General features: G+C 42.1%; 1 protein-coding gene across 4 annotated transcripts in view; it reads right to left on the reverse strand.

Annotated features, from left to right (window-relative positions):
* Positions 1-9,474: 9,474 nt before the first annotated feature.
* Positions 9,475-19,989, reverse strand: part of tada2a (transcriptional adaptor 2A) — a 41,114-nt gene continuing 30,599 nt past the window's right edge. Inside the window, exons 12-16 of one of the 4 annotated variants that reach the window (XR_005944297.1) lie at positions 16,814-16,946; positions 15,817-15,965; positions 13,447-13,490; positions 10,371-10,444; positions 9,923-9,944 (exon numbers count right to left, since the gene is read on the reverse strand). Coding sequence is in view for 3 of the 4 variants with exons in the window: in XM_041198417.1 (XP_041054351.1) it covers positions 9,759-9,944; positions 10,371-10,453; positions 13,447-13,490; positions 16,814-16,946 (446 nt within the window). In the remaining variant the exon portion in view is untranslated. Of the gene's footprint in view, positions 9,945-10,370; positions 10,454-13,446; positions 13,491-15,816; positions 15,966-16,050; positions 16,747-16,813; positions 16,947-19,989 lie in introns of those variants that run through there. The other 3 variants (XM_041198417.1, XM_041198418.1, XM_041198419.1) reach the window with 3 other exon arrangements.

Genomic DNA, 19,989 nt, shown 5'->3' on the forward strand with positions numbered 1-19,989 from the left:
GGAAACCCCAGGGAGAGGGAAACAAAAGACTCCAGTGCGAGGGAGACAATATTTAAGTAACCACAAGATGGCTGCCGACCATGTCGGTGCAATGAAACTCATGAGCCAAAGGTAAATGAAGCAGTTGAACAGGAAAATGTTCATATCAGAGCTGAACTGGGAGATTTGAAGGGCAAGATTCCAGCTGAGTATATGCTGTTGAAAATGCACGATAAACTGAAGTCTTCATTGAACAAATCTGTGCGAGATCTGATCAAATTTCGGAGACAATACTAGGGTACCAGGAGGAAATAATGACCCTCAATTCCACAGTTGGCAACGCAAAGTGAGAGTTGAAGAAACACAACCAGATGTACAGCCAGGCAAAATAGCAGGCAGAAAAGGCACACAAAGAAGTTGCAACCTTGAAAGACTCCTTGAAGAATCAATATGTAGCCATGGAAAACATTGAGGAGCCAGTCAGGGTACAAACTCTTAAAGCTTTCAATAGGAGTCAGCCCATGTGTAAACTTGGCACATGTGTAGAGAAATTATCATCTCGATTGTACGTGGTGGAAATGAATGACCAAATATATCAGTGCAACCATAGGTATATACGATCAACTAGTGAAGCTGTACTTTCGCTACAATTGACCAGTCAGGGAGAAAGGATCTCACCAGCAGTACTGAGTAGAGAACTGCCATCAGTCCTAGAGGTCCAACAACTGCAATGGAACAACAACAGTCACCAAGGTAACCATGGCCATGGGAACGACACTCTCCAGACAAAGATCATCACCTAGATGAACAGCCAATGTCAATGCGTACGTATTCCATTAAGAGAACTGCATGATTTAAAGACTATGTATGCAAAGCATGTGCAGAGACTGACTATTAGGACAGTGCTAATGCATGAGAACAGTGGGAGTACAGTGGGTACAAATGTGTCTTCTGCTCGCTTGGATAAAGGGGGATGTTTGTATCATTTGTTTGATATAATAAGGGAGATGTTTGGGTTTTGAAATATAATCAGTCTGATGTCACATTTGTTTTTCTGCAATCATGTGACTATGGCATGAGGCAGTCTCTCTAAAAGCAGACATATTAATGCAGTTCAATAAAGACTCTCGCTAACAAAGGCACTGAGAAGCACGGCTGTCCTTAAACTTGAAACAATGATGAAACCATTAGCTTCCACCCTTTCAATTTTCTGGAAGCCTCTAGTTATCAGGCAGAATGGGGGAAATACATAGAAAAAAATAGCATTACCAGGTGATTGAAAAGGCATCTGTTGCCATAGCACCAGAGCCTGGTCACCAAGAAACATAGTTTTCTACCTTTGCATTTAAATGTGATGCAAAAAGATCAACATCTGGTTTTTCAATTACACAGCTGTAAGAAAACAATCCCTTGTAGCTTCCATTCAAGCTGGGCATTGACTTGCCTTGATTTATCATCAGCTATTTGATTCAAGACACCAGAAAAATGTTTTGCAGTGACCCAAATAGCTCTAGATATGCACCACTTCCAGAAAATCTTGGCTAGTTCATTACATGGCTGTGATTTTGTTCCTTCCATATTGTTCATGTATGCCACTGCAGTTGTGTTGTCTAGTTGCATAGCAATATGTGCATGACTGTTATGTGTACGAAAATCTTGCAAGGCAAAGAAAGCAACCTTCAATACTAAGTAATTAATTTCATTTCTTTCTGCTTGTGCTTTCTCTTCCTCCAATGTGTGTGCTACCATTGGATGCAGCCCATCCGAATCCTGATGCTTCATGTGCGTTGCGTATTATTGGTGTCCCCTTATCAATATTATTAATTATTACTTATTATTATAGGGGGAGGCGGTGTCATAGTGGTATTGTCACTGGACTGGTAATTCAGGGAGCCAGGGTAATGCTCTGGGGACATGGGTTTGAATCCCACCATGGCAGATGGGGAAACTTGAATTCAATAGAAAATCTGCAATTAAGAACCTAACGATGACCATGAAGCCATTGTTGACTGTTGTAAAAACCCATCTGGGTCACTAATGCCCTTAAGGGAAGGGAAGATCTCCCGTCATTACTTCGCCTGGCCTACATGTGACTCCAGGTCCACAGCCATGTGGTTGAGTCTTGGATATCCCCTGGAGTGGCCTAGCAAGCCATTCAGTCCTCAAGGACACTTAGGGATGAGCAATAAGCGCTGGTCCAGCCAACAACGCCCCCCCCCATTCCATGAACAAAAGAAAAAAACACTGCGGTTGACACATTATCAAACCACTGAGTTCACTCATCACAAGGTGCAGTTGAAAGAATAATTTTACTGTCAAAAGGCCCTTTTCTTTCAAAGCCCATTCTTTTTCCTTTTCAAACTCCATGTAGTGCAGTTGTTTTCACTATTTTTCAAGCAAAGGCCACTTTAGCAAACAAGCTGCAGTGTGAGAGCCACTCTGACCACTAAATTGTCATTGCTTAAGTAATGTAGCAACTCAGTTGGGCCAAAAAAATACATGACACCAATGGTTGAATATTCTGCTGATTCAATGGTGGTTGCTATGGTAATATAGCTGTAACTGCACAATACACACACTTGGGTATACTTATTGGTGCACATGCATTCAATGTGAAAAGTAAAGAAGGCAGATTTTTGATAGGCTCGGTACATATTTTTTAATGTTAAAAATAAAATGAACAGGGACATAATTGCTGGGTTGGGCTCCAGCTCACCGTGACCCTCTGAGGATAAAGCAGTTACTGAAAATGGATGAATGGAGTCAGGGAGCCGCACTTAGTGTCGATGGGAGCCGCCAATGGCTCAAGGGCGTTGCAATGATGAAGACTGCTGTAGTGCAATGGCTCATATTGTAGACCATGGGAAGCAGCCACTAACTGCCAATCATAGAAGAAACAAATCTTGGTGGTGAATGTGAGGCCAACAAACATTTGCAGAGACAACATGTTTTCTCTGATTTTTCTCCAGTGAGACTGACTTACATTGTGGAGGAGTTCAGTATAAATCCGAGAAAGGTCGTTTTGTGTATTGGGTCAAGGACGCATTTGTATGGGCTTATGACGAAACCAAGGTCAAATAGTGTTGGGCAGTTTCTCTGACTGCCCCCATTGCTCCCTGTTTCGTTTTGTCTAACGCAAACTGGAGGAACAACACCTCATCTTCCGACAAGGCACTTTACAGCCCTCCGGACTGAATATTGAATTCAACAACTTAGGTCTTGAACTCCCTCCTCCATCCCCAGCCCCTTTCTGTTTCTTCCCCCTTCCTTTTGTTTTTTCCAATAAATTATATAGATTTTTCTTTTCCCACCTATTTCCATTATTTTTAAATATTTTTAAATCTTTTATGCTCCCCCCACCCCCACTAGAGCTATACCTTGAGTGCCCTACCATCCATTCTTAATTAGCACATTCGTTTAGATAATATCACCAACTTCAACACCTATGTGTTCTTTTGTTCTGTTGTCTGTGACATCTTTTGATGATCTGCTTCTATCACTGCTTGATTGTCCTTACAACCACACCACCCCCCCTCCACCTCTCTCCCCCCACCCAACACCGCCCCCCCACCCCCCCCCCCCCACACACACACACACACACACACACACCTTAAACCAACTTATATTTCACCCCTTCCTTGGATTCACCTAGTTCTGTTGAAAGGTCATGAGGACTCGAAACGTCAACTCTTTTCTTCTCCGCCGATGCTGCCAGACCTGCTGAGTTTTTCCAGGTAATTCTGCTTTTGTTTTGGATTTCCAGCATCCGCAGTTTCTTGTTTTTATCAGATTTCAGTTACCTGGCTTCAGGTACTTCTGGCGTATTTCTGACATGTACTTCCCAAGGGGACTTGTTTACGAAAATTCACACCTCCTGTTCCTTCATCGCTCAGTGGATCCTCTTCCCCAGTGCAAAACCAATCGGTTGTTTCTCATGCTGTTTTGTAGTTTTGTAGAAACCAACAGCCATCTTTGGTCAGATGAGCACTTGACCTAGATCTGTCAGGATCAGATGGTTCATCAGAATCTGGATCTGGAACCACTGCTCCAGTGGCTGGTCCACTTGAGGGTATGGTATAAACATACTCAAAATCAGCGCTCGCATATTGGTATTCAGCGTGGATATCATAGGACACTGAGTCAGAGTACTGCTCATATTGATCAAGCCTTCATGCCGTTCTGCATTTAAGTGGTGAGTGCTCGACTGATGTGATCGATTAGCACCACTTGCATTCCCACTGGTACTGCCACAACTGCTGCTACTGGCACTGTCATTGGCACTCAGAGCTTCAACCATTGTTTTCAGCTGCTTGCTTTCCTCTTATTGCTCCAGGAACATTGCTTCCAAACATTCCACACGAGAGTCCACAGTCCCTTTCTGTCTCACAAACTCCTTGGGTCCGGCAACTTTGCAATTAGTTTTCCCGCTTGACTCCGCAGAGTCTTATTCCTCAGGGGCTTGTTCTTCGCGCTGCCCATTCATTTATCACCGGGCCCCACAGGGTCAGCCTTGCTCTGACTCTGAGTTGTAAAAAACATTGCTAGAACCCTCAGGCTTCACTTCTTGTGCTTCTTTCATTATCCCTCAAGTTTCTCAAAATGCAACATCTCAAAAAATTTTGCAAAATGCAATGTTTTCCTCAGAGATTTGAATAAATTCTCTTAAGTCCTTGCGCTTGGCATGATAGGGTTTGCAACATGGTGGATGAACTGGCTGCACATGCGTGAATGGGATCTCGCTTATTTTGAACAAACATCGCTACGAAATAAAATGCTGGAACTATGTAGCAGGTCAGGCAGCATCTGTGGAAAGAGAAACAAATTTGACTTCAGGTTGGGGCAAACGAAAGGTCGTTGACCTGAAATGTTAACTCTGTCCCTCTCCCCACAGGTGTTACAGACCTGCTCCGTATTTCTACGTTTTCTGCTTTTATTTCAAATTTCCAGCATCTGCAGCAGATTGCTTTAGGATTTGTAGTGATATTGATTTGAACCAAAAGTTGGCTTCCACATTACGTCTCTACTCTGATTCTTACTTTGGCAATGGAGCAAGTAATTTGTTTCTTGGGTCTTGACCACAGCCCTTTTGGGTGCTTGATAATAGTGCTGATCTACCTGCTAGTCCACACTGAGTTTTGCAGAATTTAAACCTTCCTCACCAATTACTAAAATGCACAAATAGAAAATGAATGTATTGATCAAGGACTTGTGTCCATAAAAACTGCAGAGTCTGCAATTACTGCTTGTAAACCTTGTCTATTACAAGACTGTCATTCTTTTCAGATTCTGATTTGTGTGACCTTCAGATCAATTCATATTTGTTTCATTTGAAAATATATGAATTCCATTTACTAATTATTCTGAAGCTTAGTTGTGGACAGGATCCACCTATTGAAAATACTTTCTCAATAGATCTAGTTGTCTAATGTCATCAATAGTTTCGCACCATCTGTGTGCAGTTTCTGGCACCAAGAGGATCAGGGTTGGATCCAGATGATTGGAACAATTAACTGCATTCACACACAAAAAAACCCCTCTGCAAACTGATTAAATGTTTGGAATGACTCAACAGTCCAAACACAATAAGAAGAAGAGAACGCATTCTTACAGAGACATTCAAGCTGTGAAAAAAATTCAACGCATCCTCTATGCAGAATTATTTTTCTTTTAATTGGAGCTATGTTTCAGTTTTCACTTTGCTTTTTAAACTTCTTTAGGGGATACACACTTGTCCACAATCTACAATGTGGGTGCAAAACTACAGCAATGTAGTTGCCTTCCTCCAATATATATCTTCTTCTTCCTAGGCAGTCCCTCGGACTTGAGGGTAACTTTCTTCTACTCTGGGCTTGTGTGTCCTGTGGGAACTAAAGAGTCCAATGCTAGTTCTGCACACTCTGCCACAGGTGGGACAGGTAGTGTTTGATGAGACAGGTGGACGGGGTGCTCGGATTTTGGTACGTTCCATCCACTGTTTGCGCTTGGCCTCCACCTGGGCCTGTCGGAGACATTCGACATGGGTGGTACCTTCATAGATGCCTCTTCTCCAGTTTGGGTGGTCCTTGAGCGAGAGATTCCCACATTTCAGTGGGGATGTTGTGTTTTTTCAGGGAAGCTTTGAGGACGTTTCCTCTGCCCTCCTGGTAACTGCTGGCCGTGACGAAGTTTGGAGTAGAGAGGTGCTTTTGGTGGTTTTATGTCAGGCATGTGGATGACGTGGTCTGCCCAACGTAGCCGATTAGCCATAACTAGTGCCTTTATAGTGGGAATGTTGGCCCGAGAGAGAACCCTGATATTGGAATGTCTTTCCCGCACATTGAGTTTGCAGCATTTTGTGAAGGCATTGCTGGTGATGTTTCTCTGGGGATTTAACTGTACGTTCCTTCCATTAAGTCCTCAGCGTGGACCAGCACACGGCTGTCAGTGCCTCAATATTCTCCCCATAACACCCTTCAGCCTTCTTTGTGAAAGTCTTGAGACAAAGGGGCCTAATCAGCACGTAGAGAAGTAAGACGAGCAAGTTTTTCCCAGATGGCCCATGGCACCTCTTAATTCACTTGCCTCACTTCTCGGTACGGGAATGATGTGTGGCAAAAATAACTCGAAGGCACCAACTGCTTTACTTCCTGCTGGCAAGAACATCTGTGCACTCTTTGACTATTGCAATTTCTTTCATGTGTTGGTGCTGTGGAGAATGTCTCCCTGTGAGCCCTAACCTGCATTGGTTTCTCACATGGACCTTGATGTGGCAGAGGAAGAAATGGAAATAGAAAATGTACATGTTTCTAGCCAACAATTGCTTGCCCTTGTTCTGTCTCTGCAGACAAAGTTGTACATGAATCATTTGTGCAAATAAAAGGGCAAAATGTTGCTTACTTCATGCATGGCTATATATAGAGGGAATATTTGACAGATGTTTGAAAAAAAATTTGAACAAGCTTCTGAAAAAGCAACTCAGCTTTGACCATGAGCACTTATGCACTTATTATGCCTCAAAGAAGCTGCATTATATACTGCTGCAATACATATTGTTCTATGTAATAACAGGTGAGTCAGTTGTGCAAGCATTAAGAGGTGATTTCAAAATATATGGAAAGTTCTCCAGAATTAGTGGAGTCAAATGGTAAGAGAGTTCCTTATCCCATGGGTGGAATGCCAATTTATTCAGCCTGCCATTCATTTAGAGCTGGCTAGAAGAACAGTTTGAAGTGAGAAAGGTCACGCAATTAATCAAGAACATCCCATCCAAAGTCCATCTATGGTCACAACAACTGTCGAGTTCTTTCCCACCCCTATGTTAATACCTTATCTCATGGAAACCACATCCTACTTTATCCAGAACGACAAAACAAAGAAAGGCACTATTACTGGTCTCTTTCAAAGCTTCAATCCCTCTTTCAAGATATTCAAGGCAAATTGGATCCAGAATTGGCTGAGTGGCAGGAAGCAGAGGGTGATGGTCGAGGGGTGTTTTTGTGGCTGGATGCCTGTGTCCAGTGGGGTTCCACAGGGATCGGTGTTGGGTCCCTTGCTGTTTGTGATATATATATATATATATATAAATAATTTAGACTTGAATGTAGATAGGTTGATCAGTAAGTTCGCGGATCACATGAAAATTGGTGGGGTGGTAAACAGTGAGGACAATAGCCTTAGATTACAGGAGGATGTAGGCGGGCTGGCCAGATGGGCTGATCGGTGGTAAATGGAATTTAATCTGGATAAGTGTGAGGTGATGCACTTGGGCAGGACAAACAAGGCAGGGGAATACACGTTGAATGGTAGGACCTTGGTGTACAAGCCCACCAGTCCCTTAAGGTTGCAGGACAGGTAGATAAGGTGGTTGAGGCATATGGGATACTTGCCTTTATTAGCCAAGGCATAGAATATAAGAGCAGGGAGGTTATGCTGGAACTGTGTAAAATGCTGGTTAGACCACAGCTAGAATATTGCACGCAGTTCTGGAATCTGCATTATAGCAAGGATGTGATTGCACTAGAGAGTGCAGAGGAGTTTGACCAGGATGTTGCCTGGGCTGGAGAGCTTTAGTTAAGAGGAGGGATTGGATAGACTGGGGTTATTTTCCCTGGAGCAGAGGGGAGGACATGATTGAGGTGTATAAAATTATGAGGGGCATAGATAGGGTAGAGAGGAAGGAACTTTCCCCTTTGATGGAAGGATCAGTAACCAGGGGGCATAGATTTCAGGTGAGGAGCAGGTTTAGTGGGGATGTGAGGAAGAATTTTTTCACCGAGGGTGGTGGGAATCTGGAACTCACCACCTGAAAAGGTGGTAGAGGCAGATACCCTCATAACATATAAGAAGCATTTGGATGTGCACTTGTAATGCCATGGCATACAAGACTATGGGCCTAGTGCTGGAAAATGGGATTAGAATAGTTGGGAACAAAAACAACAATTGCTGGAACAACTCAGTAGGTCTGACAGCATCTGTGGAAAGGAAGACAGAGTTAACATTTCGAGTCCATTTGACTCTTCATCAGAGCTATATATAGAAGTTAGGTCCTTGTTTGACCAGCACAAACTCGAAGGGCCAAAGGGCTTTTTTCTGTGTTGACCTCTATGACTCTATATTGATGCTTTATAATGTCAATTGAATCCAAATCAATTACTTCTTTGTCTAGGTATCTGTTTCTAAGTATCTACCGTGGAGGAAAAAATTGTCCTTTGGTCCAGGCTACATTCAACATTTACAAAATAACATTTCTCAGTTTCCTTGTGCCATAATAGGTTTATGTTGCACACTATTCCCTGCTAAGGTTATAGTAACATACTCTATTTTTATCAGTGTAGGCAGCATTAAAGAGATAGCTAGGATTGATTTGCTGGAAAGTGAAACAAATCGCAAGTAAGGCTGATATGCAGTATGTGACATTGAAGATTTCTAAAGCCTCAAGTAGGGTTGAATGGGGAGGGGAAGTTGGGGGGGGCAGAGATAGTTGAGGAAAAGAATTAAAACTGGAGTAGCAGGTGGGAAACTGGTGTTCATGGTCAGACAAATCATCGCAGAATCTGTTTCCCGCAGGATTGGGGATTAATAACTAATGACATTAGATTTCCTCAGTCAGCACTGAAATCCAAAGTATTAAAATTATTTACTTAATTATGCTCTTCATGGTTGCCTGGTCTTTACGATGATGTCGGGGAGAGACGTGAACCCGACCCCCAAACCCAATGTGCCAAATAGTCACTGCAATCAAAGCAACAACTGGCTACTGTATGGCTTTAAGTTCATGTATTCAAACAGTACTGCCCAATTTATCTTTAATTTCTTGCCAAATATAAACTTTGGTCAAAGATGCATACTCTAATCAGTGTTTTGAATCACTAAACTTCCATTTCCACTTTATAAATTCATTTTCAGTCACTAGTTAACTCGAGTGCATTTATTTTATATCAAATTTATTTTACTTCGAGTCAGGTGTTTGTGAAATAGCTTCATCAATACAAGAATTGATCTAAAAAAAGTTGTAAACACGGTTGAGAAAATTTAATCAGATTTTAGAATAAAAAGTTTAAATATACATCTTTACATAACTGTATTAAACTGAATTCACGCTAGTCACCAAAACAAACAATTCAGAATCAGACAAGACCAATTCCAATCTTTTACAAAGAGAATAAATAAAAATACATGATTTATTTTTTTCAATCTGTACATCACTGACAAAAGGAATCAGGGGTTGCCAGGTGACAGTCTGTTATCTTCCAAGGTTGCTTAGTGACAGCACTCCTGAACGTCAGCTTTGGGTTGCCCATTTAAGCTTTAGTAATATATCCTTCTTGTATCAGGAAATCGTAGATCTTTCTTGTTTTGTTCACATCTATTTTAATGAGTGTCCTTGCCTGGGCTAGCTTCAGGCCACCTAACCTGCTGCTTTCGTTCATTAAAGCCGACTTGTATTCCAAATATGCTCCGGGGACCAATCGTACCATCTGGCACAGCTATGAGGTAGGTGGGTAGAAATCCACAAAGAGCATTATTCAAACATATTTATAGTATATGAAAAGTTTTGCACGTGCATCCTGTGATTACAGGAAGGTCATTCCATGCTATTATGATGAAACATCCCATCTTTCTTTAAAATGCTGTATTACCAGCATTTGCTGTTTGTTTTTTAATATAAATGTTGAGGTTTGCTTTTGCTGCTGCCAAAATGGAAAGGATATTGCAAAAGGTACTGAAAAATTTAAGGTTAAGTGGTAACATTTTGATTGGAACTAGAGGGAGCCTGCAGAAATCAGACGTGATTGAAGCCTAATTTGACCAAATAACTTCCCCCTCCTCTGACCTATGAAATCAAGGATGAACCTATAATCAGGATTTCAGAATTTCAAGAAAGTTAGCAGTTTGGAGACCATCAAATGTACCTCTTTTTCCTTATCGTTGAGCTTTTCTGTTCCAGGAAGGCCGGTGAGATTCAGTGGGGGTGCATTTCTTCGACCTGCTCCATCCATAATGAGAAAGGAAAACAAAGCCATTAAATATCAGTGCAACAAAAGGACAATTTCCTACTTTTCACTTCTGTTGCTGAAAAAGCATACTGGAATTGCTGCGTGTGCCATGTACATGTTTCTATTACTTGTAAAATAATGTATATCTCAAATGTTCCAAAGTGCTTCATAGACAATGAATTACTCTGAGCTAACCACTGTTGTTATGTAAGCAATGTTATAGCAGAACATTAAAAAATAAGCCTTGTGCAATATTGGTGAATTCACCTATTTTAATGAACTTTCAAAGCAATAGTATGACTTACACTCCTAATACTTTAATCTCCCTTGTTCCTCAAATATATCCATGTAAATTTAAAACCACAGGAATCCACAGCAATTGTGATTAGATCAGGAGTTTGCTAATAAGCAGGAAGTTCTTGTGAGAAGTGAATTCAGAATGGGCTGTGGTGGGGAAATTAGGTGAGTGCCGAGTGGGATGATAGGCACATGTGACTCTGTTGTTCCTACTCTAAATGACTGACAAACACATTGCAAATTTGCTGACATTGAAGTTGTGGAGACAGGAGGGAAAGAATGATGCAGTATAATTATAGTTCAGATAGCAAATGTAATTAGTCAGACAATTGGTAAATGAAGGTCATCACTCAAATGTGAAACATTACATATTAGTCAAAACAGGGATGCATCATTGGGAATTTTTTTTATTCATTTACAGGATGTGGGCATCACTGGCTAGGCCAGCATTATTGCCCATCCCTAAATGAGAAAGATGGTGGTGAACTGCCTTCTGGAACTGCTGCAGTCCCTGTGGTGCAGGTACACCCACAGTGCTGTTAGGGAGGGAGTTCCAGGATTTTGACCCAGCGACAGTAAAGGAACGGTGATATATTTCCAAGTCAGGATGGTGTGTGGCTTGAAACATAGAAACTAGGAGCAGGAGTAGGCCATTCGGCCCTTGGAGCCTGCTCCACCATTCATTATCATGGCTGATCATCCAACTCAATAGCCTGCTCCCGCTTTCTCCCCATATCCTTTGATCCCTTTCACCCCAAGAGCTATATCTGACTTCTCCTTGAAAACATACAATGTTTTGGCCCCAACTACTTTCTGTGGTAGCCAATTCCACAGGCTCACCACTCTCTGGGTGAAGAACTTTCTCCTCATCTCAGTCCTAAATGGTCTACCCCATATCCTCGCAGACTGTGACCCCTGGTTCTGGACTCCCCCACCATCAGGAACATCCTTCCTGCATCTACCCTGTTTGGTCCTGTTAGAATTTTATAGGTTTCTATGAGATCCCCCCTCATTCTTCTGAACTCTAGCAAATATAATCCTAACCGATTCAATCTCTCCTAATGTGTCAGTCCCGCCATCCCAGGAATCAGTCTGGTAAACCTTTGCTGCACTCCCTCTATAGCAAGAACATCCTTCCTCAGATGAGACCAATACTGCACACAATATTCCAGGTGTGGTCTCACCAAGGCCCTGTATAATTGCAGCAAGACATCCCTGCTTCTGTACTCAATCCTCTCGCTATGAAGTCCAACATACCGTTTGCCTTCTTTACCGCCTGCTGCATCTGCATGCTTACCTTCACTGACTGGTGTACAAGGCCACCCAGGTCTCGTTGCACATTCCCCTCTCTCAATTTATAGCCATTCAGATAATAATCTGCCTTCCTGTTTTTGCTACCAAAGTGGATAACATAGTTATCCACATTATACTGCATCTGCCATGCATTTGCCCACTCACTCGGCTTGTCCAAATCACACTGAAGCATCTCTGCATCCTCCTCACAGCTCACCCTCCCACCCAGCTTTGTGTCACCTGCAAATTTAGAGATATTACATTTAGTTCCCTCATCTAAATCATTAATATATATTGTGAATAGCTGGGGTCCCAGCACCAATCCCTGCGGTACCGCACTAGTAACTGCCTGCCATTCAGAAAAATACCCATTTATTCCTACTCTGTTTCCTGTCTGCCAACCAGTTTTCTATCCATCTCAATACACTGCCCTCAATCCCATGCACTTTTATTTTACACGCTAACCTCTTATATGGGACTTTGTTGAAAGCCTTCTGAAAGCCCAAATAAACCACATCCACTGGCTCCCCTCATCAACTCTACTAATTACATCCTCTAAAAATTCCAGTAGATTTGTCAAACATGATTTCCCTTTCATAAATTCATGCTGACTCTGTCCAATTCTACCACTGTTTTCCAAGTGCTCAGCTATTAAATCTTTTATAATGGACTCTAGAATTTTCCCCACTACCGACGTCAGGCTGACTGGTATATAATTCACTGCTTTCTCTCTACCTTCCTTTTTAAATAGTGGAGGGGAACTTGCAGGCGGTGGTGCTCCCATGTGTCTGTTGTCCTTGTACTTCTAGATGGTAAGAGGCTGTGCGCTTGTGTCGAAGGAGCCTTGGTGAGTTGCTGCAGTGCATGTTGTATATGGTATACACTGCTGGAACTGTGCATTATAGTTACAAAGTTAGGTTGGAAAGGCTGGAGTTGTTCTCCTTGGAGCAAAGGTGATTGAAGGGAGATTTGATGGAGGTACACAAGATTATGACAGGCTTAGATAAGGTAGGCAAGGAAAAATCCTTCCTTTAGCTGATGGTACAAGGACTAGGGGACACCGATTTAAGATTCTGGGCAAGAGATGCAGGAAGAATGTGAAGAAGAACTTTTTCGCAACAATTGGTAATGACTTGGAAGTTGCTGCCCACGAGGGTGGTGGAGGAGGCTACAATAAATGATTTCAAAAGGAAATTGGATTGATGATTGGAAGGAAATAAACTTGCAGTGCTATGGGGTTTGGATGGGGGAGTAGGACTGACAGGATTGCTCTGTGGGGAGCTAGCATGGATGATGGGCTGAATGGCCTCCTTCTGTGCCATAAATGTCTCTATGACTCTAATATGTGATCAATTTAAGGAGAACCTTTTGCACTTCTCCCCCATGATTAGCAGCTACTCACCTGCTGTAGGAATGACGAGTGCCACTGGGTTTAATCCTGAATCACTGAAATGTAAAAATGAAATACAAATTAATGAAATTAGTGTATTTTTAAAACTTGGAAACAGTCCTAGAAAATCAGGAAGGTGTCTTTAGTATGGATGATATACTGCTAAATTAAAAAATTAGGACCGTGCAGAAGAAACCTATGCTTTTTGTTTGGATTATTCCCTGCCATCAAAATCGAAAGATACTCTCTCAGCAGGAAGCATTATTCAGAAAGCACCAACTGTGTGTGCAAAGGTGAGTGAGCACATGCAGGTGAGAGTTGGGTAGTGCATGAGCAATAGACAAGTACAACTTGACCAATGACTTAGGGAAATTTTGATTTTGTTCAATTCTTAATATGTGAAGTATTTGTAACTAAAACTGTGATGTATTGTATGAAGAGAAACTTCAAATATAGCTACATACCTTCTAGCATTTGATAACATTTTGTATAGAAATTCCCCCCAAAATCTCTATAAAGAAATTAAATAAATACAGACAATACGTAGGATGTGAGGTTTTGAACCTGCAATAAACTGAAAGAGATGCATTTTGGCAGAAGGGATGGGGAAAGGTGATATATACTTAACAGCACAATCCTAAAGAGTCTCCAGCAACAGAGGGACCTGGGGGGCATATGTGCATCAATCTTTGATCGATAAATTGAGACAGATCGACGTTTAGAACAAACAAGGCACAGGAATACACGATGAATGGTAGGATCCTGGGAAGTACCAAGGATCAGAGGGACCTCGGTGTGCATGTCTATCGGTCCCTTAAGGTGGCGGGACAGGAAGATAAGGTGATTTAGAAGGCATAGGGGATACTTGCCTTTATTAGCCAAGGCAAAGAACATAAGAGCAGGGAGGTTATGCTGGAACTGTATAAAACACTGGTTAGGCCACAGCTAGAGTATTGCATGCAGTTCTGGAATCTGCATTATAGGAAGGATGTGATTGCACTAGAGAGTGTGCAGAGGAGATTTACTAGGATGTTGCCTGGGCTGGAGAGTTTTAGTTATGAAGAGAGATTGGATAGACTGGGATTATTCTCCTTGGAGCAGATGAGATTGAGGGGTGACATGTTTGAGGTGTATAAAATTATGAGGGGCATAGATAAGGTAGACAGGAAGGAACTTTTCCCCTTGGTGGAGGGATCAATAACCAGGGGGCATAGATTTAAGGTAAGGGGCAGGAGGTTTAGAGGGGATGTGAGGAAGTATTTTTTCACTCAGAGGGTGGTGGGAACCTGGAACTCACTGCCTGAAAGGGTGGTAGAGGCAGAAACCCTCAAAACATTTAAGTATTTGGATGTGCACTTGCAATGCCATGGCATACAAGGTTATGGGCCTAGTGCTAGAAAATGGGATTAGAATAGTTAGGTACTTGTTTGACTGGCACAGACTTAATGGGCTAAAGGGCCTTTTTCTGTGCTGTAGACCTCCATAGCTCTATTGAGAGACTGATTAGCAAAGCATAATGGGATCTTGGGCTTCATAATTAGAGACATTGAGTACAAGGAAGTTACGCTGGACCTATATAAAGCTCTAGTTAGGCCCCAAATAGAGTATAGTGTCCAGTTCTGATCACTACTAGAAAAGATGTGAAGACTCTCGAGAGGGTGCAGAGGAGATTTATTAGAATGGTTCTTGGGATGAAGGAATTTAGCTACAAGGTTAGGCTGGAGAAGCTGGGGTTACTGTCCTAACAGCAAAAGAGACTGAGGGGAAATCTGAGGGATGTGCACAGAATTATTACAGGCTTAGATTAGGTTGACAAAGAAAAGCTGTTCACATTAGCTAATGGTACAAGGACTAGGAAACACAGATGTAAGGTTTTGAGCAAGAGATACAGGGCGAGGGGGAAGAGATGAGAGAAATAATTTTTTACCGCTGTGAATGATAATGACCTAGTGTCCACTGTCTACAAGGGTGGTGGAAGTGGAGACGAGGAGTGATTTCAAAAGGAAATTGAATAAGCACTTGAGCGAAGTAAACTTCCAGGGATAGAGCAGGGGGAACTGGACCGACTGGCTTTCTCTACGGAGAGCCAGCACAGAATTAATGGACCAAATCCCTTCCTCCTGTACTGTGATGATTCGATGAATCTCTCCCTCTTTTCCTCACCCGTAGATGATCTACTATCCATTTCAACTTAGACAGAGAGTAAATAATAGACTCTTTACAAAGATAAATACATGTAACGACCTTTGACTGTCTTAGCTAAAGAAATTAGCTCGTATGTGCCATGGGTTGCTCGCAGGTTCACTGAATTCTGGATGGTTCCCATCCCTCAATGTCCACCAAGATAGTTTGTATACTTGCACTACAGAATCTCTGTAGTACCTCAGTGAAAATCTTTTTCTTTGTAACATTTGCAGAACGGATTCTGTGTCCTCATATGTAACTCATCGCTGAAGTTCTGTTTATATTCTTCAAATAGTCAGAGCCTTCTTGGCAATGTTGCACGAATACATTCTTGATCCTCAATGCAGCTAAAATGTTATGAGGTTATAGAGTCATAAGAGGTCAAAGACATTACAGTGGGAAGAAATTTCATACATCAGAAAATGATATTCATTTTTTTGTGTTTATTAGTTCAGGTATGGGTGTTTTAATTACAAGTTACATCTGTGTTCCATATGTTGCCCTGGCCTGATTCCATTCAAAGTGTAGCATCTGTGTCAAGGCTGATTTTTTTCAGGGTATAAACTGCATAAGATGCAAGTTAAATGACTTGGAAAGTGCAGAAAATCAATGCAGTGCCAGGTCCAATGACAAGTACATATTTTCAATGGAGATGCATTCAGGTTTGAAGCTTTATGCATTTGGTGATAATTCAGTAAATGCAAAGTGGTGGGTAGGAATTGTCTGATTCACAAGCATCAGTCTTCAGCTGATCAATAATCATCATATTAAATTAAAAAAGTGTAATTTGAAGTAGTCTAGCTTGTGAATTGCAACTTAAATGCTGAATTTGGTCTAAAAGGATTGGGATCAATGTAACAATCTTGTGGTACATCAGATGATTATAAAATAAATGAGAATAACTTAGTGACTGCATCCTATTTCCTATTAAGATTTTCATGCACAAGAGGATCCCATACTACAGGGCTGTGCAACAGGAACCATCTCAGATTCTCTTCTGTCACACGATGGATGCATTGGAAGTCAGAATCTTGTAACCATCCTCAGAGATATTTGTTGGATTCATTAGGTCTCAATAATTTTCATCTTCAACTCTCCCACCAAGAGAGAAAGGATCAAATTGTGAAACTGTAATAAATAATTTAATCACATGGGTTAAAAAGATTCTGGTCTCTTTCAGGCCAAGAGAACTCACATTGCTGCTTGCTTGTGTAACCACTGCTGGCAGGCGTTAGAGTCCTGGAGACACTGGAGAACATCTGTGAGCATGTTGCGTTTTAGACGTTCCTCCTCATGATGCACCTTCAAGCAGTCATACACTTTGGCACCTATACACAAGGATGTGATCAAAGGGCAGCATGTGAAAATTAAAACTTACGCAGACAAATGGGAACATTCTAGAAACAAAAATATTCCAGCAACTCCTCAGTGGTACTTCTTTTTAAGTGGCTCTAATATGATGTAGTAGATAAAGTTAGAGACAACTGTTAATAAATCCAATTTGAAGAACTATCTAAATAAGTAGTTTTAGAAAGTACAAACTATTTCTTTACAACACATTATACCTACTTATAAATCTAATCCCTATATATCAAATTCAAATCATGAAAGTTGCTCCTCATATATATTGTAGCAATTTAATAGTAATTTTCATGGAGTCGTTTTCAGATTATATAGCTAGAGGACACAAAATTATTAAACAGCAAGACAAACTGGCACGTCATTATGGCACAGAAGGAAGCCATTCAGCCCATTTAAGTCCAAGTCAGCTCTCAGTAAAGCAATCCAGTCAGTTCCATTTCTTTCCACCCACCCCGTAACCCTCAGAAGTTTATTTCCCTCAATTGCTCATCCAGTTCTCTTATGAAATCATTCATCTGCATTCTGCAATTTTAAAAACTTGTGCACTTCCTCAGGCATTCCCTACAGGCTGACACTTGGGCCTGGATATTAACAGGGTGGGGTTACATAGGGCAGAATTTTGCCCTTGGCATGTGGGCTCAGTCGGGAAGCTAACCGCTGCTCGCGATTGGCACTGCACCGCGATTTAACACTGGCAGGCCAATTAAAGCCCGCCCAGTGCAAAACATGAGCGGCAGCGCACTGCCTGTGCCGGGGGGGGGGAGAAAGAGTGCGAGTAGGCAGAGCGCGCAAGTGACCGCTTCATAGTATCCGAGGCACAGAGCTGCCTCAGGGAGATGATGCGCTGTTTAAAAAAACAAGAAAATAAAAATGTCATAAAACATGTCCCCTCATGTCACATGAGCAGGGATGTTTTTAATTCAAGTGTATAAAATTGTTATTTGATTTTTAATTTGCTTTAGGAAGCCTCATCCCGCCCATGGATATGGTTTCCTAAAAAGTACAAAAGCTGCTTGGCGTTTTCGCTTGCCTGCCTACGGTTAGGTTGGATGGGCAGTGTAAATTTGAATTTAATTACCCTTTTAGTGACCTTAACAGGCCTTTTAATCGTAATTGGGCGCACTGCTGACTCTGGCATGCATGCACTGAACAAAATATCGCAGGACTGTGCGATGACATCGGGATTCCCACCTGCCCGTAGGCTGGGAAGGTGTCTGGGTGTGGAGTCGCAGATGGGAAAGCCTTAAATCTCCACACTGAGGTCCTAACCCCGCAGCATGGATCATTTGTCCTCAACAAGTTTCCCGTCTGGCGTCAGCCTGATTGACAGGCTTGACTTTCAGTTGGGAGGGGAACATCCTGAAGCAGCCTATAGGACTAGATGGGTCTGATGCTTGACCTCTTAAAATATTTAAATTGCCAACCCACAACCTGCCTCTCATAAATCTAGAAATGGGCGGGTTGGAGTCGGGGTGAGACCTTCAAAACTTTTAACTTCAGATCTGACCCCATACCACGTGATTTTATGTGCTAATACCCAGCCCTGAGTCTTTGCCAATAAGACAGAAAATGTCAATGATAATCAATTATCTAAAAAGGCAATAAGAAGGGAGAAGGAAATTGAAAGAAAGGGCAGGGACAAAAGAAATTTCCCATGAGTTCTACTTAACCCTATTCTAGTACACCAGTGTCAATAATTGACAATGTAGTGAGGATGATATTTGCAGTTTACTCTTTTAGCTGGTGGCCAAGATGTAATTTATAGGAGACCACAAGAGAAAATATAGTTAGTTAAAACGCACCATACTAAAAATGCAATAAAATCAAGCTAGTAAACAACTTATCTAATTGTTTTATCATTAAACCACATGCCAGGGCTAATTAACAATAAATGTGCCAATTGGCTATTGAGCACAGTTGCTTGAATTAAGTTGCACTAGTAAATTACCAAAACTAGAACTAAAAGTATATTTTACTTTGTTACCAGCTAATTAATGATTGTACAAAATCGATTAGAAGATATAAATTTGTGAAATGAAAATCTGTTACAAGTGATGTAACCCATTGACTTAGATGCATGAATGGAATGCATATTACCTCTGCTCAGATCACAAGAAACATCACGAGAGGAAATCTTTTAGGGTTTAGGAGGGCTTCTAATGCCACACAAAATGTTTAACAGAAGCAACGATATGAGTAAATAGGTCAAGGAGGAGGTTATACTGGTGGGAAGATAAGCTAAAGGTTACACAGAATAAATCTTAGGATTTTCTTCCACATATCTCTCCAAATAAAGTGGGCAAGATACTGTAGTCCTGTTGGAACTAGATAGAAGTCGATATGGGAACAAAAATGTTACTTTGGGCCAAAATTTTCCGTTTGGCAGGCAAGCGGAGCAGGTGCTGACGCAGGCTGTGCCACCATTTTGCGTGGGCAGGCCAATTAAGGCCCGCCCAGCGCATTTCTGACTCCTGTGGAGAACGGGAGTCTGAAGTTTGTGGCGGGCGTCTACAGACTGCCGGGTCCAATGGCGACCCGGCAGTCTATTTAAAAAAAAGGCCTGGCAGCCTCCTTTAGGCTGTTTGCTTTGACTAGCTGCAGGTGGTACCACAGACGGCGTGGACAGCAGGCCAATGTTGAGGGAAGGCCAGAGGAGGAGAGTAAGCTGCAGATTGTGGCCCAGGAGCAGAGCAGGCTGCAGGGTAGGCCAGCAAAGATCGAGGGGGGGCACAAAGAACGCCTCGCTTTTCTGATGATTGCCTTGCTGCCCTTGTTGAGGAGGCAGCACGGAGGGAGGTGCTGTTTCCCCAGGATGGGAGGAGGAGGAGGCCCCCCCCCCCCACCCCAACATGGCGAAGTGTGCCTGGGAGGAGGTGGCGAAAGTGGTGAGCTCCCAAGACATGGCGCGGCACACCTGGATCCAGTGCTGTAAGCGCTTCAGATGATTTGTTGTGCTCTGGAAGGGTGAATACCATGTTGGTGTTGGACATTTAACTTAGCAGGTAGCCT

The sequence above is a fragment of the Carcharodon carcharias genome, chromosome 10 (assembly GCF_017639515.1).
Source record: "Carcharodon carcharias isolate sCarCar2 chromosome 10, sCarCar2.pri, whole genome shotgun sequence".
NCBI lineage: Eukaryota > Metazoa > Chordata > Chondrichthyes > Lamniformes > Lamnidae > Carcharodon > Carcharodon carcharias.